A 20,014-nucleotide genomic window follows, 5' to 3' on the forward strand; every position below is an offset into this window, starting at 1 on the left:
TTATTAAATTAATTTTCTGACTTTAGTTGGTGTTCTTCCCCTTTTTTCAACATTTAACTTTTACATTTAACATTCTTTTGGATTGGAAACAAGATCCCAGTGGTGATCATTACAGTCTGTTTTAGCACAACGGGTGTGTTTTCACCTTGTGCCCTTCACCTGAGCCCTCTTTAGTGCAGGTGTGAGCAATCAGTCTCTGATGGGAGTATTTATTTATTTTATGTATTTAATTATTTAAAAGGGACCATGAACAGTTTAAAATGTAAATGTTACCATTTGACGCATCGTACCAGATTATAGCTTAGAGCTAATTTGCATCTGCAGTCCCTCGGCAGGTCAGAACAAATATACAGCACGATGACATGACAATACAAAGTTGAAGAAGAAAAAAGGCAAAAACAAACAAACAAAAAAAAAAACCATGCAGGACAAATAATACACACATAGCACATAAGGTAAAGTGATACAAAAAAAAAAAGACGCAACATGAAACTACACAAGTTGAAAAATCCAGAGTTCAAGGTCAGTGAGTGCAGACCTGAGCAGCTTTTAACCATCTTTTCAAGGTGGTTTTGAAAGTCCTGATAGAGCCAGGCCAAATCTTGCACAGGGCGTCTCTGGAAAGCAGAGGGTGAGTATTGAACTGAACAGAGAAACGAAGATGAATTAAATGAGTGTGTGGACACACTAACATTGGTATTTGTTTGATCTCTTGTTCAGTTTTCAGTGACCATGTGGCCCCTCACGTTCACATTCTTGTCCACCACTAAAACTTTGTAAACTTAAAGATTCAATAGTGAAAGAGGAAAAAAAAGAAGAGGCAAGAGGCAGAGCAAGTTTTAAAAATAATCGTGGTTTATAAAACCCAGATATGACAGGATCACCAAAGTGTATACAGAAATACAAATACCATCAGGAAAACCATCATAGAATGGCGTTATACACTTGACATGTACAAACTACTCTGTAAAAGGGACTCGGGTGGGAGATGGTTCAGACTGTAAGACATTTTCTCTCTTTATGTCTCTTAAAATCACATTTAGCCACAATGTATTTATTCTATTATCTTTTTTTTGTATCTTATCAAAGTAGAACATCCATCTACCAAACTACAGGTACTATCACGTTCAGCTAGATTAGAGAAAGGGTACGAACAACATCAAGAGAGTGGCAGGGAGGGGCGGACACATATCAAGCACTTTAACATCATGGGGGTTTCAGCGAGCAGTGGAAGCAAAATCACCCATGAGAAAAATGGGATGTAAGGGCTGAGGATCATTTCATCAGACACAAACTGTACAAAATAACCCTTTTTTCTGTTTTTGGCAGCGGGTTACACATACTGTGAACAGACACTGGTCACCGAAACATTTGTTTTTCTCGCAGAGAAGCATGTCAGAAAGCTTCGAATAAAAATCCTGGATCTGTTTAAGAGCGAATTCAAGAGGAGCTCGGGCAGATCTGGGATCAGTTTAACAGTATCTTGTCATGGTGTGGGTCCTCTCTGTTCCTGTGCCCTACAGTATGTCAAAGTGCTTCTGTCAGCCGGGCAGTTTACAACAACAGATCCACAATATTTTCATGCACATTCACAAATGTACAAACAGTATTACAGCTTCAGGACATCTGCCCCTCACGCCTCCTCCACAAGCCCTGGACGCAAAGCCTCGAATGAAATAAGAAGGAATCACCAACAAGATACGACCAATCACATTCTCCAGTTCTATGGATTTCTATTTTTATACAAACACATTGTCAACAGATTTACACATGAAGTGCAGGACCGTGAACAATTGAAAAAAGAGCTCCTCATCGCCTAAAAAATACTGCTTGTCTTGGAGCAAAAATGGCAACGTATGAAATCAATCATTGTCACAGTAGCTACAATGATTGCTAATATACACATCATGTCAAATAAATTAAGACCTATGTACAATGTAAAACTAAAGCAGCATGCAGGCAAGACAACAGAGCCTTTTTACAAAACTATCTGCTGTAGAGTTGTGCTCTCCGACACAAGAGAGAGAGGCAATGTGGGCTGTGTGTATGTGTGTGTGTGTGTGTGTGTGTGTGTGTGTGTGTGTGTGTGTGTGTCATGTTTTACGCCTGTATGCAGTCATGGTGTCTAGTGTATTAAAATGGATCGGGAAGCTACCCATCTTCTACATTTTAACTTTTTTTTCTAGCTTTCTAGTTTTCACATTAAGCTCATTGCACATAGAAGCTTTCAGTCTTTTAGCCACTACGGGAAAAACGGAAGAAAAAGAAACACGACTTTCTGTAACTTGAGGCTCACTGGGCTTAGTCTCATGACTAGCTGCTGTGAAGCCACAGGGAGGAACAGCGGAGCAGAGTGACAGGGTCAAACAGGAAGAGAAAGTGAAACGTACAAACCAGCATTTAAATTAACATCCTTTTGAAAGCCAGGGGGCCTTTAACAGCAGCAACAACACAGAAAGGGGCAGAAGTGGATGTCAGATGTACAGCACATTTTTCCTGGTGGTTACTAACTTTCCTTAGCAAAGATTAGCATATTACATTTGATCTAACAAATCACAACACTTGAAATCAATTTTTTTTGAAAGTGCTAAAATGAGCAAGTCAACACTGAACACAAGAAACAAACAAACATGTATCTGCTGACAGGTATGATGTGGTGAGAGAGATTTTGCAGTGTTGCCAGATTTGATTGCCACTGATGAGTCTCGAAGTTGCCTACTTGTCATAAAATTAAACTTTTTTTGTTACAGATGCTGGATGAGGTGCGCATCCATGTTCATTCTGTTTTATAATATGGGAATAATATATAGAGTAAAGAAGTTGCCTTTTTTGGTGAAAGCATTACTTTATGTTGGAGGAAACCACCTAAATTGTACACTTTTTCTGCACAATTACACAGAAGTAGCTCAATTCTGTGCAAACTGCTCCATCTGGCAACACTGAGCTTTTGTTAGTGTCTGTTGACCATATAAAGTGTTTTGCAATGTACCAGTGGTTCTCAAACTTCCTTATTCCTTATAACTTAGTATTTGTTTTCAAGCCAATTGGCTTGAAGAGGGCGTAGTAATGGGAGTGGCCTATTGCAGAAAAGGCACATAACTTCCAAATGGATTCACAGACTTGCACAAGATTTTGTGGAGAGATGACTCCACAAACAGCTGCATAAATGCGTGGATGCGTGTGTGAGGCTATAGACCGAATCACAGTGACATCACTATAAAAACAACAATATCGTCCGGGTAGACAACCAAGGGAGATATAAAATATTATTTATAGGTTCCTTGGCAACTTATTTCAATTGCAGAAATACGGAAAATCAGCAAACTTGTTAGAAAAATCAAAATCAGATTAAGTTTACACCATATTTGAAATATTTTCATCCCTTTACCTTACGCACTAAGTAGACCAGGAACTCCTGTGTTCCGCAAAGTAAAATTATAGATGGAAAGATAAAGTGATACAAATATTCTAAATGTAGTGTACACTTTAACTGATAATGTTTTTTTTGGGGGGGGGGGGGGCTCTTATTAACTGATTGAGCAAGCCTTTGCTCAGGACTGTTTTATTTTATGTATGTGACGTGGAGGTTTTCTACCGAGTTATAGTACCAAGTTAGTGTAAAGAGACATTGTTTTTCTGTTAGTCTATTGCAATGTATTTGATTTTCTTTCCTGTCAAAAAACGGTCCATCCTGTACTTTACATGACATTTTTCCGTCTGAATAAACCTTGATGACCTGGATCTTGAAATTCTTGTTAGCATCAGAGCTCTCTTGTTCAATATGATTTTAAAAAGTCACCCGATCCCTCTACCAGTTTGAGAACCACTGACACACTTTGACTCACTGACAATTCAACTGACCATTTAAAGCGGTACATCACATCACTCTTGACACACTCCAACAAGACGGATCCTACCTGCTAAAACAGTTATGAACTTTTGTTAAAGATCACTCCAATCTTAAAATAAAGTGGATTGACACATTCAGAAAAATTAAGCTTTGGTAGTTAATGCAAAGAATAGCAATGCACACGTGTACTGTATCTAATAGGGCACTTTAAGAAGTCATGACACGATGGTTCGCAGGTCAGTTTTGCACTAATTTGAGGTCGGTGACAAATCGAACTATGAGCTTATTAAAAACATGGCACAAGTCTAACCAATAAAAACATTCCAAACATTATAAAATACATTAACAATCATCAAGTGGATGCTCAAACTAGTCTCACTAGTATAAACAACACATGTAGAAGTACTTAACAACTACAATAGAGTAATAATGCACATCAAAATATATTAAATATATTACAAAGCAACTTCACAGATTAGAAATGTTTGAATCATAACATCCCTTTTTGTTTATAATTTGTTTTTTTTGTGTTTTGTATATTAAATGCACTTTTCCTGCAAGTGCCTCCAGGTTGTGATTGTACGCGGACGTTATTACAACTCAACCAGAAAGAAAAAAAGATGGAGTATAAAAAGAATCAACAAGTTGAAACCAGTTGATTTGTTTTGATATGCTGTTGTGTGTGTTGAGTCCTTCCTCAGGTTTCTATTGATTAATAACTAGTCTTTTGATTGGCTTGTCTTCTCCCTGTTGATCCTAGTGTAGTTAAAAAGGCGTGTAAACAGTCGTCTCTGCAGCGTCTCCAAAATAAATCCAGGAAAAGTAAAGACAGATCTAAATAAACGCAAACATCTCAAAGTAAACAACACATACTAAAAAAAAGTCCTTTAAAGGGGAAGAGAATAATCCCAGGGCAGTGTGGTCTGTGTTTCCTCTTATGTGCAGAAGATTTCCCGTGACGTCTGTCCATCTGTCTGTCTGTGTTAGCTCTCTCATCAACTGTAGCAATATTACACTATGTTTGTGCTTCAGCAGGTTTATCTTTATGTGTGTTTCTGCGTTACAGTGTGTGTTTTTCTATACTTATAAAGACCAAATATACTCACAGGAACGTAAAGATGAGGTAAATTGTCCAAAGTGAGGACAGTCTGAGGTCCACACTGCTTTAGAGGTTTAGACTGAGGGTGAAGGTCACTACTCTTATCACTACAAGGGAGAAGGGTTGAGGTTGAGTGTTAGTAAATGAGGTCCCTCTAAGTATAGTATGTCTGTGTGTGTGTTTGTGTTTGTACATACTGACATTGTGGATTCAGCTGAAGGCTTCATCATCCGTGTCTTCAATAAGCACCTTTGTGTCCTTTTTCGATCTGGAAGAGGATTGAAAAAATTATTTTTTATTAAAACCTAGCCTTTTTTTCACATGATCATTAAAACAGATGCATTAATGTTGTTTTCTGTTTTACTGAGGTCACACAACCTTTAGTGGTGAGATGTAATTTAGGTGCTAATGATACCTTTCATTTTATAAGTGGTGCAACACCAGTAATACAGCTACAAAATTCCCACATTGTTGTTTGCAGGGTGTCTACAGGTATCAGACATATATTTAATGCTTTTGAAGACTTTTTCAAGATATTGTTAACCAATTTTAAAAATGATTTTTGGACAAATCATTGTTTTGTTATTTAAGCACTGCAGGTAGGTATAAAGTTAAGTGGTGTTTATGGAGGAGAGGCTATGGTTACATGCACTAAAATCATATGCATGTTATTCTTTCATATCAATTTGACGACATAATTTTTCAGCGTTCAACAAAAAGACATTTGAAGTATGAGTGTATTCTGTTGAGGTAAGACTGTTTTGTAATAAACTGCATCTATTGTGCTGCATGCGCACATACTATAGTGCATAGGTGTGTGTGTGTTTCCTAACTTTTGTCAACAACGGAAAGAGCATTGTCACACAGTCACATGCATCTGACACACATGATTTAATGCTTTTTAAGACCTTTTAAAGATCATTATTAACCAATTTTAAGACAACTTTTTGGGACAAATCATTGTTTTGTTATTCAAGCATTGTGGGTAGGTATAAAGTTAAGTAGGATATATGTAGGCAGGGCTAAACCGAAGCACTCTTCTTATGATAAAAAGCTTTATTATCAAGGCTAGATCATGGTGGAACATATCAAGTTAAGCCAACCTCTTTCCCACCAGCTTATTTTGACAAAAATAATTTAAAATATGGATTAACTAAATTAGATGAAATATGTGTGGCAATCAAGCCTCCAAGTTCATAGTTAAGATTATTTATGTAAGGATTACTTTTTATACAAATGAATTTAAGACATTTAAAAATGTTTTAAGGACTTGTAGATACCCTGGGTTGTTGTAGGATACACTATTCTAGTTTGTTAGTTCCTGTTTTCTATATTTCTTGAAGACAGACTTTTAATATTTGTCTTCATGTTTGTAAATGGGTTCTGGACTGACAAAACACCAGGAACAATGGAAATAAGCCCAAGACTCCCTAAATCTATCCCAAAGTCTAATATATTGAATTTCATTAAAACTATTGTGATGTCAAAAAAACTAACATGAATACTATAATAGTTGTTAGTAATAAGTAAGTAGTATTTTTAGTACCCTGTTGTTTTTTTCAAGGATCTGATAACAAAAATCATAAGAAATGTAAAGTCTCTTCATGATATCTGATTGTATAACATCAGTAGATTTTTTTGTCTACAGTTGTTTGTGCTTTTTTTTTCACCTCCTCAGTGTTGATAGATCACAGTGAAATAAAAATGTATGAGTGCATGAGCCAGTTGTTAAGTCTTACTGTGAAGAGGACAGTAGGGGGCGTCGGAGCGACAGGCTGTAGGACCTCTTCCAGGTCTTCTTGCCTGAGCGATTCCGGACGCCGTCCTCCTGGTCCATCATCTGCTCCAGCAGTGTCTGGTCATCAGCATTGAGCGGCGCCACAGAGATATCCCTCACAGCTCGAAACTCACCACAGTTATTCAGGTGCTCGTTCTCCAGACGGAAAAAGTTCCACACGAAACGCCTGCAGAGAGAGTGGGTGAGTAAGAGAGTGAGTGGGACAAACATGACACAAGAGGTGAAACTGTTTCAGGAATCAGTGTGGGGACTAAACGAGATGAGTGGCTTGAAGAGCAACATGTGACTTTAAGTTTATGTGTTTAAAAATTTTTTTTACTGTAACTTAGACCCACCTGAAGACCTCGAGGGGAGCCAGCACCGTGGCTACGATGTCGCCCACAGAGTGGATCTTGGTCATCGTGGTCAGAGAGATTTGGATCGTCCATGCAAAACGTAGGATCACATCTTCTATAATGGCACAGTAGTAGTAGGCCTGGACACAGATGAGACAGGGTTAGGATATGTGTGTGTGTGTGTGTGTGTGTCAGAGAGAGAGACAGACATGAGATTCCTTTCAGACTCTACCTTGTGTGGGTAAACGATTTCTTCTCTTAGGAAGGTGTTTTCTCCAGCTCCGCGGTCAAACAGACCCCAGTCCATACGCAGATCCCAGATCAGTGTGTACAACGAGCTGATGGTGGAGAACACGATCAGCAGGTAGAAGAACATGTCGGCATCGGTGTGTCCTTGCTCTGGAAAAAACACACAAACACAACTGAATTAACATGGTTTTAATTTTAAACTTCTTTTAAAAATCTGTTCAAAGATCTGACATGAAGGAACTGCACTTCTTTTTTAATGAAGGTTTACAGAGTCTATGACCTCACTTAAGTGAGTCAACATTTGCAACAATACTTTGACCACTAGAGGGAGCCCTCCTGTCATGAATACACTTGCAATGATTAATAGCTGCCCTGCGGACACTTTTGAGTTCAGAGTTAATTTGCACCTACATCATAACACCAGCGTATGGAAGGTGACCAAACATTAAATTACACAGTGTTAGCGTGCTCATTTGCTGAATAATAAAACACAGACTTTTTTGGCATTATAAAGGGGTTCTTTACAAATACTACTACTGCTCCCTCTTTATGGAGAAGAGGCTATTTTTGCAGTTACATACAGTTACAAAATCATGTGTCATTCAATTCTTTCATGTAGATTTGATCTAATAAATTCTCAGTGTTCAACAAAATGACAAGTATGTTTCCTCCTGAGGTTAAGCCATTTTGTATTAAACTGTGCATCTACTGTAGCCTACTGTGTTTGCACATATATGTGTCCTAGTTGGTGCAAACCATCATTAAAGGAAAGACCGTGGTAATATGCATTACATCAATCTACAGTATAATTTATCATTTGTTTCAATGACTATTTATATGCTTTAGCCTGTGTTAAATGTACTGAGACTCTACAAAGACTCAGTTCATTAATGGCTGAGTAAATGTTTGTCTTATATCTACCAACTTTATTTTACTGCAGCTTCGTAGACAAGATAAAACTTTGCACATCTATCAGATGGACAGGTGTGGTGGAGAGGCACAGATCGACCAAAAAGCTGCAAAAGGACTCCCGCACACTGTCTAACTTGCATTATCACTTTATTTGCAACTTTTTGGTACTAGACCTTTATCAGGCAAACAACCGCATGTCATGCAACTGCAGCTGCATAAGATTTATTTTTCACATTTCACATATGTGTTTATCTGTTTAGCAAATCCTAAATAATTTTTCAACTGATGAAACATAAAGATGGTATTTTTTATGACAACATATTGTTATATTTGCTGGAACAGTTATTATATTCTGAAAGAAGTAAATGAGACAGATGATGTTAGAAAACAAATCAAATTAAAAAAAAAATCTGTCTGCTGGATTTTTGCTAGAATCGACAGCGGTGCACCAAAAACAACCAGTCAGAGTTGAAGAGACAAACACAGGCTGTCAAACTAAGCAGTACTGATCTTATATGAATCAATATTTTGTTACTGCACGGCCTATTTCTCATCTCAAAAGTTTTCAGAAACACATTGTAGTGTACTGTTTAGATGTAAAATGAGAACGTTTATGACGCAGCCACGAAGCACAGCCCACCAGCCGGACCAACTTTCTCATTTTACAGCTAAAGAGTAGACTTAAATTTGTTTCTGAAAACCTTTGAGATGAGAAACAGGAAGAAAGAATCTTGATTCATATTTGATCAGCACTGCCTAGTTTGACAGTTTGACCGCAGCTCACGGGCAGTGATTGACAGCTGTGTTAGACATTATTCCAATCTGTTTTGGTTCAGATGCAATGAGGCCATTGGAAACGCTACAAGGCAAAAGAGTATGCTGAGGAATACGATGATTTTTTACAGATCATTTTTCATTTCATTTAGTGCTGTGGGTGAAAAAAGTCACAGTTTTAGCAAAGCTAAATCAAGTTTTCTCTTTTTTTGTTAAAGATTTTTTGGGGGAGCATTCTTTGCCATTATTGACAGGACAGCTTCCGTTAAACAGGATATGTGGGAGACCGAGGGAAATGACACGCAGCAAAGGGCCATGTGCCAGAAATGAACTCCGGCCACTGCAAAGGCCCCAGCCCACATTGGCCATAGTCTTCACCAGGTGAGCCAGAGGTTGCCCCAAAAAGTTATTTTCATGAACATTACCAACTACATCTTCAAAGGTTTTCTGGTTTCTAGATAAAGTAACTTTTGACACCATTAGACTGTTTAATCCAGCATCACATTTGCTGCATGTCAGCATCAAAAGGTTTAATCATTTGTTGACAAAATATTACAGTGGCAGACTGTGCACAGTGCATGATGTACTGTGTAACGTCAGTGTGTGATTAGCGGTGTTCAGCAGTTTGTGTGTTTGTGTGTGTGTGTGTGTGTGTGTGTGTGTGTGTGTATGTGTGTGTGTGCGTGCAGAATAACTGGATGTGATCTGCTTGTTCCTCAGTAGGCGTTGATACATAAATCAGCACCCAGTGGCCTAACGCAGTGACTCACACAGACAGAGACAGCAGCCACCAGACAGAAACCAAACTCGCTCCCATTTGTCATCGTCATTGCTTCTTCCCGCTATCCGCCAAAGAGACGCCAGGGAGCAGAGCAGGGACATTTTAAACAGAGAGTTACTGCTGCACTGCTCTGTTAACTGCCGCGTCCATTGTGCTGTTTGCTCCTTCGGCTGAGCAATGGGGTGGAAGTATAGTCCCTACGGCCACACTGAGATTTCCCAGCCGTAGATTAAACTCAGTCCTGGACAATAGACTCTTTTCACTGGAGAATATCCACTGATGTGATTTCAGCTTGTAAAGTGTTGAAGTATTTAACCCTTCAGTTTCTGTTAGGGCTGATGTGCTTCCCACCAGGCTGGTTAGCCACTGGACCATTAAAAGGTTAAGCATGGTGGGATGGACATCGATTCAATGCTCAGTAAGGACTAAAGGTGGTCACTGGCTCTTGTCACACACACTCAGTTGCTAGTACCCTGTAACGCACACAGACAGATAGACAGACACACAGACACCCACACACACACACACACACACATGGTTGTCCACAGGTTCATTTTTTGCAATAGGCACAGATCCCACCAATGAAAACAAATTCACAATCAGTCCCTGCTGTTAAGACTGATTTCTCATCTGTTTGCCAAGACGACCCAACACATTAACGAGGTAATAAAAAATCCTGCACCTGGAGATCACTCAACAAGAGACCTAATTCAAACAAATATACATGTATGAAATCCGGCACTCTTTAATCATAGATTTTCATCTTTGAAATGTAAAGAGAAACTGGGTCTCGTGCAGGAAACGTCTCATACAAACAGATTTGTTCTTAAGTAGCATCACTTGCTGATTTCACTAATTGAACAAAAATTAACAAATTTCTCAAGTGGTCCGGACGTGTCACACCAGTCATACACAGTCTCTCTGATTCTTTCTGCACGTCAAAAAACACTTGCTTGACTTAAAGGTATACTATGCAGGACTGTTGGTTACTGTTTGTAAACACAATCACCAGTGAAAGTTGGCGTAAAAGCCGATTCGCTCACATTTGGCGTTTTGCCTTTTTTCGGCACTTGGTTGCCTGTTGCTTACTGTCTTGGCACCTGTTCACTACCTTTTTAAAAAGACCTAACCTCAACTGAGCACTAAGAGCCTTTGATTAACACAAGAAAATAAGAATATACAGACAGAGGTCAGAGTGCCTGCAGAAAAATACACCATCACACACTTTTTATGTATTATACTGTAAGTGATGATCAGGATAACTAAAGGCACAGTATACCTTTTAGACCTATAATCCCTCAAATTAATTTATTGAAATTAATTTATTATTTATTTAAATGTACTACATAAAAAAATCAAATGAAATATATAACTTAGACAAATTGAAAGCAAAATTAATAATTGATGGGAGGACTTTTAGTAAAGTGTAACCATATTTTCTAAATTATTCTGGTACACAAAAAGTACCACTACTGAGTTGACTCCACTAATTGTGAGGATTTTCAACAGCAGGAGAAAGTTCCACACAGACGTTTGTCTTTTTTCTAGTTGGTAACACATTGGTGAATATAATTGCACAAAATGGAGCAGCCAGGTAGCTTTATATAATAAATGTTAGGGAGGTAGATAATGCCAATGATCAAATCTCAAACATTAGAGCCTTTTTTTTGTTTGAGTTAATTTAAAATTTGATTCTCACATTATTCTAATTTATTTAATGTAATGTTAACATTTTCTTTAAGTTATAAATGGATGACAACTTAATATTCTATGTAACTATCTTTGGATTCTGATTTTTTTTTCTCTTTCTCTTTAGCAATCACGTGAGAAATATGTCAAATAGGGTATCGGTACAGTCTATGACCTTGCAGCCAGACTTGAAAGTGTTTTGTTTAATTTATTTTAAGTGATAATAAGTGAATGCAAAAGAATCAGTCACTGTGGTGTGGTGATTTGGACAGTCAAGAAGCAAATCAAGAAGCAAATCCCTGTAAAGGTAGCACAGTTTAAAAAAAAAGTTTACAGAACAGGTCACTACGCTCTCCTCCACATGAAAAGGTGCCGTTTAACAGACTGAAACAAGGGCTGTACGACAAGCTGGTGCAGTTAAGGGAGTTTGATGAATCTGACTTGGACAATAAAACCACACAGGTATGAGCAAATCTCACAGAGAAAAATAAAATAGTTTTAGGATAAGAATACAAAAAAAAACTTGCATAAGGCTCTTGCTACTGATGTAAATATATTAACTGTGGCAGGAGTCTGTTTGGCCACAGCAGGGGTGAATTAGAGTTCAAGCAGGCAAAGTGAGAAATCTGACTCAGAGCTGTGCCTTTTATCTTCATTGGTTAACGTGTGTGTTTGACTGAGTGTGTGTGTGCAGCAATTCCTCTCCTGATAATGAATGAGGGGTCAGAACATGAAATGAAGTTATAAAAGCTGTCAGCTCAGGGCTCATCGCTATTCCTGCAGAGTCCAGCAGACATGTGTTCAGCCGCAGGCTGGTAATTACACACTCTCCTCTCCTCTCCTCTCCTCCTCCTCTCTCCTCTTCTCTCCTCCTCTCTCCTCTCCTTTCCTCTCTCCTCTCCTCTCCCCTCCTCCTCTCTCCTCTCCTCTCCTCTCCTCAGTATCATTATTCATGCTTTGATATCTATTAAATCTGTGACTCACCATCCCTTTCATGTTGATTTTTCCTACCTCTCCTGTTTTCTCTTTTACTTCTTTCCACTCTCCAGCTAACCTTTCATATGTACCTCCCCCTCTGTGCTCTATCAGCTCTAAACTTTCTGATCCTTCCCTGCAGCCTGACTCGATTTATTTCTGCCCCTCACTCCCACGGTCAGCCTCTCACAGAGACCAGCAGGACTAACGTTCCTCTTTGGTCCTGGTTGTATTAGCTGGTTTGGGGAGTTTTGATGTTGATGTAACAGATCGATGGTTGTCTTTTAAACCAACTGTGCACTGACAGGACAAACACCTCTGCATTTTGTCTCATTTATTCTTTCTATCCATTTGTTTTCATCACCTCATCCGGGGATGGGATCACAGAGACAAGAGGCTAAGTGAGGTACTCCAGAAGTCCCTCTCCCTGTCAATACATTCCAGCTCCTCCTATGGGATCCTGAGGCACTCCTAGGTCTGCCCCATGGCCTCCTACCATTTGGACTCACACAGAAAACCTCTAACAGGAGGCGTCCAGAAGATATCCCAATCAGATGCCCGAAGCACCTCAAAGGGCTCCTTACAAAATGAAGGAGCAGCAGCTCTTCTCTGAGCTTCCTCCAAATGTCTGAGCTCATCACCCTATCTCTACCCTATAGAGGAAACTCATTTTGGTCAGTACCTAAAGCTCATGACCATAGGTGAAAGTGGGAACAAAGATGGACCAGTAAATTGAGAGCTTTGCTTCAGGCTCAGCCCACTCTTCACCAGTAGTCTGATTAAACACTTGCATCACTGCTGATGCTGCACCAAACCTCCTGTCCATCTAATGCTCCATTTTACCGTCACTCCTGAACAAGACCCCGAGACCCCTGAACTCCTTCCCTCCTACCTTCATCAATGATCTCTCATTTTGTAATTAACCCGGTGCATCTTGTAATTCCCCCCTTCCAAACAGCATTCCTGTCTATCAGAGGCTATTCTTGCCCACCATGCAACATCCTGTTCCTCTTCCTTTGCCTGTCCAGGAGATAAATCCCACGGGTTTAAATTAACATTAGGCCTGTAACTCCACAGCATCTAAAGCAGCCATAAGTCTCAAGCCAATGTACATAAAGCTGAGCCTGTATTGATCCTGGGCAAAGTATCTGCTTAATCATCAGGCCTCATATGGTCTCTTACAGGATTTGGGAATTCTGCCTGAACCAGCCAGGAAGTCCTCCATCATCTCTGGTTACAGGCCTCTGAGCATCCGCTGAGATTACAGTTTCATGACAGTGGCCAATCACTTTGTCACACCAACATTCCTCTGAGGGAGAAATCTGCTTCGTTCGCTGCACCATATCAAAAATTATCCAAACTTCAATCCCATGAAAAGAAAAAAGTTTCTCACTAAAAGCTTTATCACAGTTTGCCACAAGACACCAGAGAGGAGACTGTGCCCCAATGTGGATAGAGTATTGAAAAGTAAAAAAATTACCATGTTTTTTCAATTATTTTACTATTTTTGCACTAGTCACACTACTCCTAAAGCCAAAATATTACCACATCACATGACATTCAACAAAGAAATATTTACTTCTGTTTATAATCTCAGCACACCTGGATCTCCACGCCTTGACAAAGGCCACTGTGTTGAAACATGTTGTCATTTTTGTTACTTTTCTTTCCATTCCTTACTTTTTCTCCCTTATACAAGAGGGCCTGTGACTGCTTCAAAAGACTACTACACCATGCATAATGTAAGCTGGCTCTTTTTGGTTCTGTTTTTTCAAGTAAAAAGTCAAAAGTAAAGCGGTTAATAATTTACTCAAATTAAAGGTACTTCCTTTAGGGTGTGTGGGCCAGTGCAAAATAATGACAAAAAGTATTTGGTGTCATTAATCATGATAAATTAACATAGCTTATGTTAACTAACTACATTTTCACCTACGTATACAACTTACTTGAACTAACAATGTCCTAGCGAAAGTCAGAAGAGGAGTTTTTCAAAGTGGAAATCTCTTTTGGGAACCACAGCAGCACTTCATCATGTAACTGTTGTCTTTTATAGATTTTGGTATAAAAAGTGTGGCCAGTGATTGTCGCTAGAAGCTACCTTCTGTCTAGGTTTTGTTCCATCATCATCGTATTGTGGTCAAAACACAGGTGGTGCTTCTTTCTCCTCCAGGCAACTGGAAACTTGAAATCTGTAGTGGACAAGTACCGTATGCATAAATAGCATATGTAGTACTCAATCAATTGCTGGCTCAAAATTATATTTCATTTAAGAGTAAAAGTACAATTTTAATAAAAGGAACATTAAAGGACTGGTTCCTTAAAAAAAGTTTTACTTTTTTTTAACTTAAGTGCATCACTTGTAATGCATTACTACCAGCCCATGACTGTACCTCATCATTTTACAGGGTTATAAATGGCAGAACAAGATACTGACTACCTCTCAGTCCTTGACAGGGAAGCTCAAGATTTATTTGCTGCATTTACAATTTAAGTATTTTTCTTTCCCGGAGCTGAATGTGTGCAGTTCCAGGAATGAGTGAGGCCATGTAGTGGTGAGGTCACCCAGTCACCATCAGGACTGTGATCAGGTTAGAAATGAAGGTGACACATCCACCATACAGACATTGGGAGCCCTGCCAGATAGCAACTGACACTCCAGCCACCTTTTACAGCTGGACCCAGCAGAGTGAACACGACATCACCCTGCTGTCTGTGCTAGCAGATGCTGGGTAATGGAGGACAACTGAGCAGCATCTGTCTAGCCTACATTAAGACCACAGAGAGAATCAGGCTCTTCTCATACCTGTTCTTTGTAATTTTATTGTTTTATTTACTCATAATCTCCATGTGTGGAGGCAGGACATTCTGACACTGATGCCTGTTTTGTTAATCAAAGACTTAAAAATGTACCAGAACAATAACTTCTGCAGCGGATACATCAAAAATTTCCACAACAGGCAATTTCCTCAACCATCCGTTCACTATATCAATGTGCTCCCACACTGCTCCTTCGCTTAACCAGCGATTGGTCTCAGCCTCCATTATCGTGCAGGATGAAAGACAGCTTCATACAGAATAACACATGAAGAGAGGCCATTAGTCTACAGGCTTCAGACCAGAGGAGGAAGGAGGATATGGTTTAATGGATCCCTCTCCTACCGAGTTGGAGAAGAGAAAAAGAGATCTTTCTGTCTGTCTGTCTGTCTCTGTCTGGTTCATTCAATATCAGATCACTGGCGGTCAGTTTAGGAAGCAAGCGAATTGATTTGAATTTATATCAGAAGAGAATAAAGTCAAGCTGGGAAATAACATTTAGCGGTTTGAAAGGTTGAAGATGAGGTTTCATAGTTGGCATTTTGCTGATGGATATAAATATATAACCTGCTTTCAAACGAACTGCGTAGACAAATATCTGTGATGGAGGACTGAATTACAAAGGATGCAAGCTGAAGGGACGCCTTTATTGCCTGGGTGCTGTGTCTTTGAACATGAACTCCTTTGTGATATGGCTTCTGAATGAGAATAATTGCAAGCTAATTGTGAAGCTGTCAGAGGGAGAGTGACTTGACTTTTAATAATAACCGCTCTCTCTTTTCCTCTCTTTTTGCCTTCAGATCTTTTTCTAGTATTTCTTTCTTGCTCTCTATTTTTCTATTTTGCTACATCTCCTTTCCTCCACTCTGCCTCCTCTTTCTCTGGCCTCATGCTCACATACTGAATGCCATATTGTGAGAGCAGAACCTTGTTTATCCATGGCTGTGTTTGACAAACCTTTCCCATTTCCATTATAAAGCTCCAGGCACTGACAGGGAAACCAAGGCCAACTTCTAGTATGTGCACTCAAGGTCACCTCTGCTTTCTCAGCACACACGACTCAATTCAAAGGCTCAGAAAAGCCTGTGTGTTGTTGACATGCTCCTCTAACAGCAACACACAAATATAACTGCTCCTCTGGGCTCCTCTCTGATTCTGAGCTGGATTTTACAGCATCATAATTGACAGCCGATGCATTTTTACATCACCATGTTTACTCAGCTCAGATCAAACCTGCGGTGTATGACACAAAAGATAGAGCTCTGAGTGTATATATTTGTAACATACCTCTGTGTGTGGCGTAGAGCGCAGCGAAGGTGACAACAAAGAAGGTGGTGGAATATTTCCCAGCATTCACCAGGTGAGGGAAGGCCCTCTTGGTGTCACGGTAACGCCTCAGGCATTGGATGAAGCGGAACCAGGCAGGCAGACACTGGATGATGGCACGCAAACCGTACGAGTAACTGTGGCATACGTGGTCATCAGGATCTGGAGTAGAATAAAAACAGCGCATAATTATTTTAATCTCCTGCTCTTTTCTCCAGCATAATGTTCCCCTTCACTTAGAGACTCATCACTATGAGAGTCACATGGCGACCTCTGTGTGGCCAAACATTTACGATCCATTAGCTCCATGTTAATTGGCTGCATGGAGGCCGAAGTGTCACTGTTGGTGGAGTGGACAGACAGCAATTAAAACCTTATTCACATCACATCTCCTGACGGGACATCTCGACTGTCTGGCACAGAGTCAACTTAGTCCAAAACATTTACAAGTTTACCCTGAGCAGGGCTCAGCTCCTCCACAAAAACACATGTATTTCTATTTTAAATATTTATTTAAATATTTTTTTCCATAACCCAATTCCAAGATCTGACTATTCTTAATAATAAAAATTACATTTCTATTTGAAAGGGTGCATTAACATGCATAAAATGGTCTTCAAATTGCAATGATTACATTTATCACAATTATTTCTGGGATAATATGTAGTCCACCAAAAACAGTTATTATGACAGTCTGATTTCACTGAATATTTGGTGTTCCCACTTTCCAAAGGCCTCGTACATTTACTTCATTTGGTGTGTTTTCCTTTAAGTTTCCTAAATTTCATTTCAGTAACGCCCTGAAAACAGGTATCAACTCAGCATATAGATGATGTTTCTTCATATACAGTATGTGAACACAGCAAACTCAATTTTCCAGTACAGTAAAAAAAACAAAACAAAACATTTACTCAAGACTACAAACATATATTTTATACAAATAGTCTTTAGGGAAGAAGGGGAAACAGTGAGTTTAGAGAGACAGGCCCTCTCTTTGAAGATTAGGGGCTGCTACCAAAACATTCTCTTTAATGTTTCATGAAATGCAAAGTAGGCTCAGAAATCACATTTGTTTAGCTCTTTTACTAAAGCTTTGTATTTTTGGATATATTTTTTATCATTAACCTTCCTGTCCTTCAGGGTGTATTCACACACAGAGTGGACAGAGCTATAAAGCCATTCTGGACATGGATTGATGTCTCACCTTTAAACTTGGGCAGCAGGCCCTTGCTGTTGCCCCACTGCAGCTCAAAGATGTAGTAACAGATGAGATACTCCAGATCCATCAGAACAAACACCAAAGAGTTGAGCTGATCTGCCAGCCAAAAGTCTGCGAACTCTACCCGGTGAAAAGGTGCTGTGAAGACACGAAACTGGAAAACACACAAGAGAGGGGAGAGAGACGGTGAAAAAGACTTGTTAAAATGAAGCACTTATTTGGTATTTATTCTATTCTCATGAAGTCTAACATCCACTGAGAAAAGTATAAAATCATCAAAAACATACACCTTCCTCATTTATAGAAAAATGCTTGATGCATTTCAGAGAGCACCTTGTCTGAGCTCACTGCTACAGTAAATTCTGACTGTGTTTATGTGCTTTCAACACTGGGACTGAATTAGTCAACAATTAATTAGCGTGCAATTGTTGCACTTCATCAGTAGAGAAGTGCAAAGCGGGGAGCAACCTCTATTAATGATCTGTAACACAAAAAGAGATTGAGCCCCGGACTACCTTATCAGCACACCACAGGACAACCTAATGAGTCACACTTTGTGTCCGTGTGTGTGTATCTGTTTATTTGTGTGTCACTTCTTACTGGTGTGCGACACAAACACATGAAGCGGCTGGCAGCGTTTTGTAGCGTGCTCTGGTTTCCATGGGCATGTTATTTGGGATATGACTTTTGGCAGGAGTTCAGTTATTGACCGCGCTTTGTAAAATGATCCAACTCTGCTCGACTCTTTCCATTTACCCCCCCAGGCCACATCTGACATTCAGGAGCGACTGTACGCTTCTCTCCATGTACACTTTCAGACAAACCCCACACATACACTCTCCCTCCGCTGAAAATGTCAAAGAATATTGATTTTTTATTTTTTACACATATCAGCTCATTACATATTTCTCTTAATCTGTCAATCAAAGTCTGTATTGATTGAATGGCCATCTCACCTATATCCACTCTATACATGTGGACGTCTCAAGGCTAAGCCCTCTGCAGTGATGTGGTTAGGTTTTCATTTCTTGAGCAAACACTTGTAATCCAGGTGCTATCTCTGCAGTTTGTCCTGTAATGAAATATTTGTCCTGTCTGCTGTTGCCACGGAAATTAAAACATCCGGCATAGAAACATCAGACTGTTTGTTCCAATAAAACTACAATTTCTCCTTAAACATCCCTAATTACCTATTGGCTATTCAAAGAGGCAACATGTATGACAGCCATGAAAAACATCTCATATCTAATTACTTGTGGGTTGTTACGATTACTAGGGACCAATCAAGACTGAGGCTGTGGAGGAGGGCTGAGGGAGTGTTGCTGAGGACTGTGGGGAGCTGTGAAGGAAAGGACAAGAATATGGGGAGGGGGTCTGTTGCTGCTGCTGCTGCTGCTGGGGTAGAGGGAAGGAGGGAGGAGGAAGAGGAGAATGAGGAGGAGGGACAGAGGAGCTCAGGGCATCAGCATACTGATAGATCTATGCCTGTAATGATTGCGCAGTCACAACCTCCACCTCCCCTGGGACGAGGCTGCATTCTATTATCCCTCCACCCTCTGCCCTCTGTCTCACTACACCCCCTCTAAACGCACACAAACACACACACACACACACACACACACACACATGCACACACACAGGCAAACGCAGACACACACACTCCACCCTCACTCCTGCAGCCCTGTAGCTCAGCTTAGACAAAGAACAGAGTCACATCGGAGGGTTTTGTAAACATGAGGCTTGAGATGGATATCTGAGTTGTACATGCATTCACTGTGTGAGAAAGAGATACATTCATACACACACACACACACACACACACATATTCAAATTGAGTCAGCCGCACAATACTGCAGCTCCCAATTAGCAATAGGAGACAAACCCATTTTTAATTGTTTTCTTCAGGCCTCAGTTACCAGGTTTCAGTGACCTGTCATGCCACATATTAAAGTAAGATTTTCATAAAAACACAATGTACAGACTCATACAAAAATAATTTCTTGTGAATATCACTTATGACCCTCTAGACCTGTGTGGTAAAGACTGCCCTATGCCTCTATTCCTCTATTTTCTTATTTTGCTGTGTTCAGGATGTTTCTGGGCATCAACCTTTCAGCAGCGGTGTGAGGCGCTCAGCCAACACGAAGGGTGTGAGCGCGAGACTATATGAAAATATAGTGACCAGTTGCCAGA

At 39.8% G+C, this 20,014-nt stretch overlaps 1 protein-coding gene across 4 annotated transcripts in view; it reads right to left on the reverse strand.

Moving 5' to 3' along the window:
- Positions 1 to 844: 844 nt before the first annotated feature.
- The window catches only part of xpr1a (xenotropic and polytropic retrovirus receptor 1a), a 95,645-nt gene continuing 76,475 nt past the window's right edge, over positions 845 to 20,014 (reverse strand). For 2 of the 4 annotated variants that reach the window (XM_042483774.1, XM_042483773.1), the window contains exons 11-16: positions 17,807 to 17,975; positions 16,564 to 16,764; positions 7,315 to 7,481; positions 7,083 to 7,222; positions 6,689 to 6,913; positions 845 to 5,217 (exon numbers count right to left, since the gene is read on the reverse strand). In XM_042483774.1, the coding sequence (XP_042339708.1) occupies positions 5,160 to 5,217; positions 6,689 to 6,913; positions 7,083 to 7,222; positions 7,315 to 7,481; positions 16,564 to 16,764; positions 17,807 to 17,975 (960 nt within the window). In that variant the 3' untranslated portion in view covers positions 845 to 5,159. The remainder of the gene's footprint in view (positions 5,218 to 6,688; positions 6,914 to 7,082; positions 7,223 to 7,314; positions 7,482 to 16,563; positions 16,765 to 17,806; positions 17,976 to 20,014) is intronic. The other 2 variants (XM_042483775.1, XM_042483776.1) reach the window with 2 other exon arrangements.

This window comes from Plectropomus leopardus, chromosome 3, assembly GCF_008729295.1.
Source record: "Plectropomus leopardus isolate mb chromosome 3, YSFRI_Pleo_2.0, whole genome shotgun sequence".
NCBI classification, from domain to species: Eukaryota; Metazoa; Chordata; class Actinopteri; order Perciformes; family Serranidae; genus Plectropomus; species Plectropomus leopardus.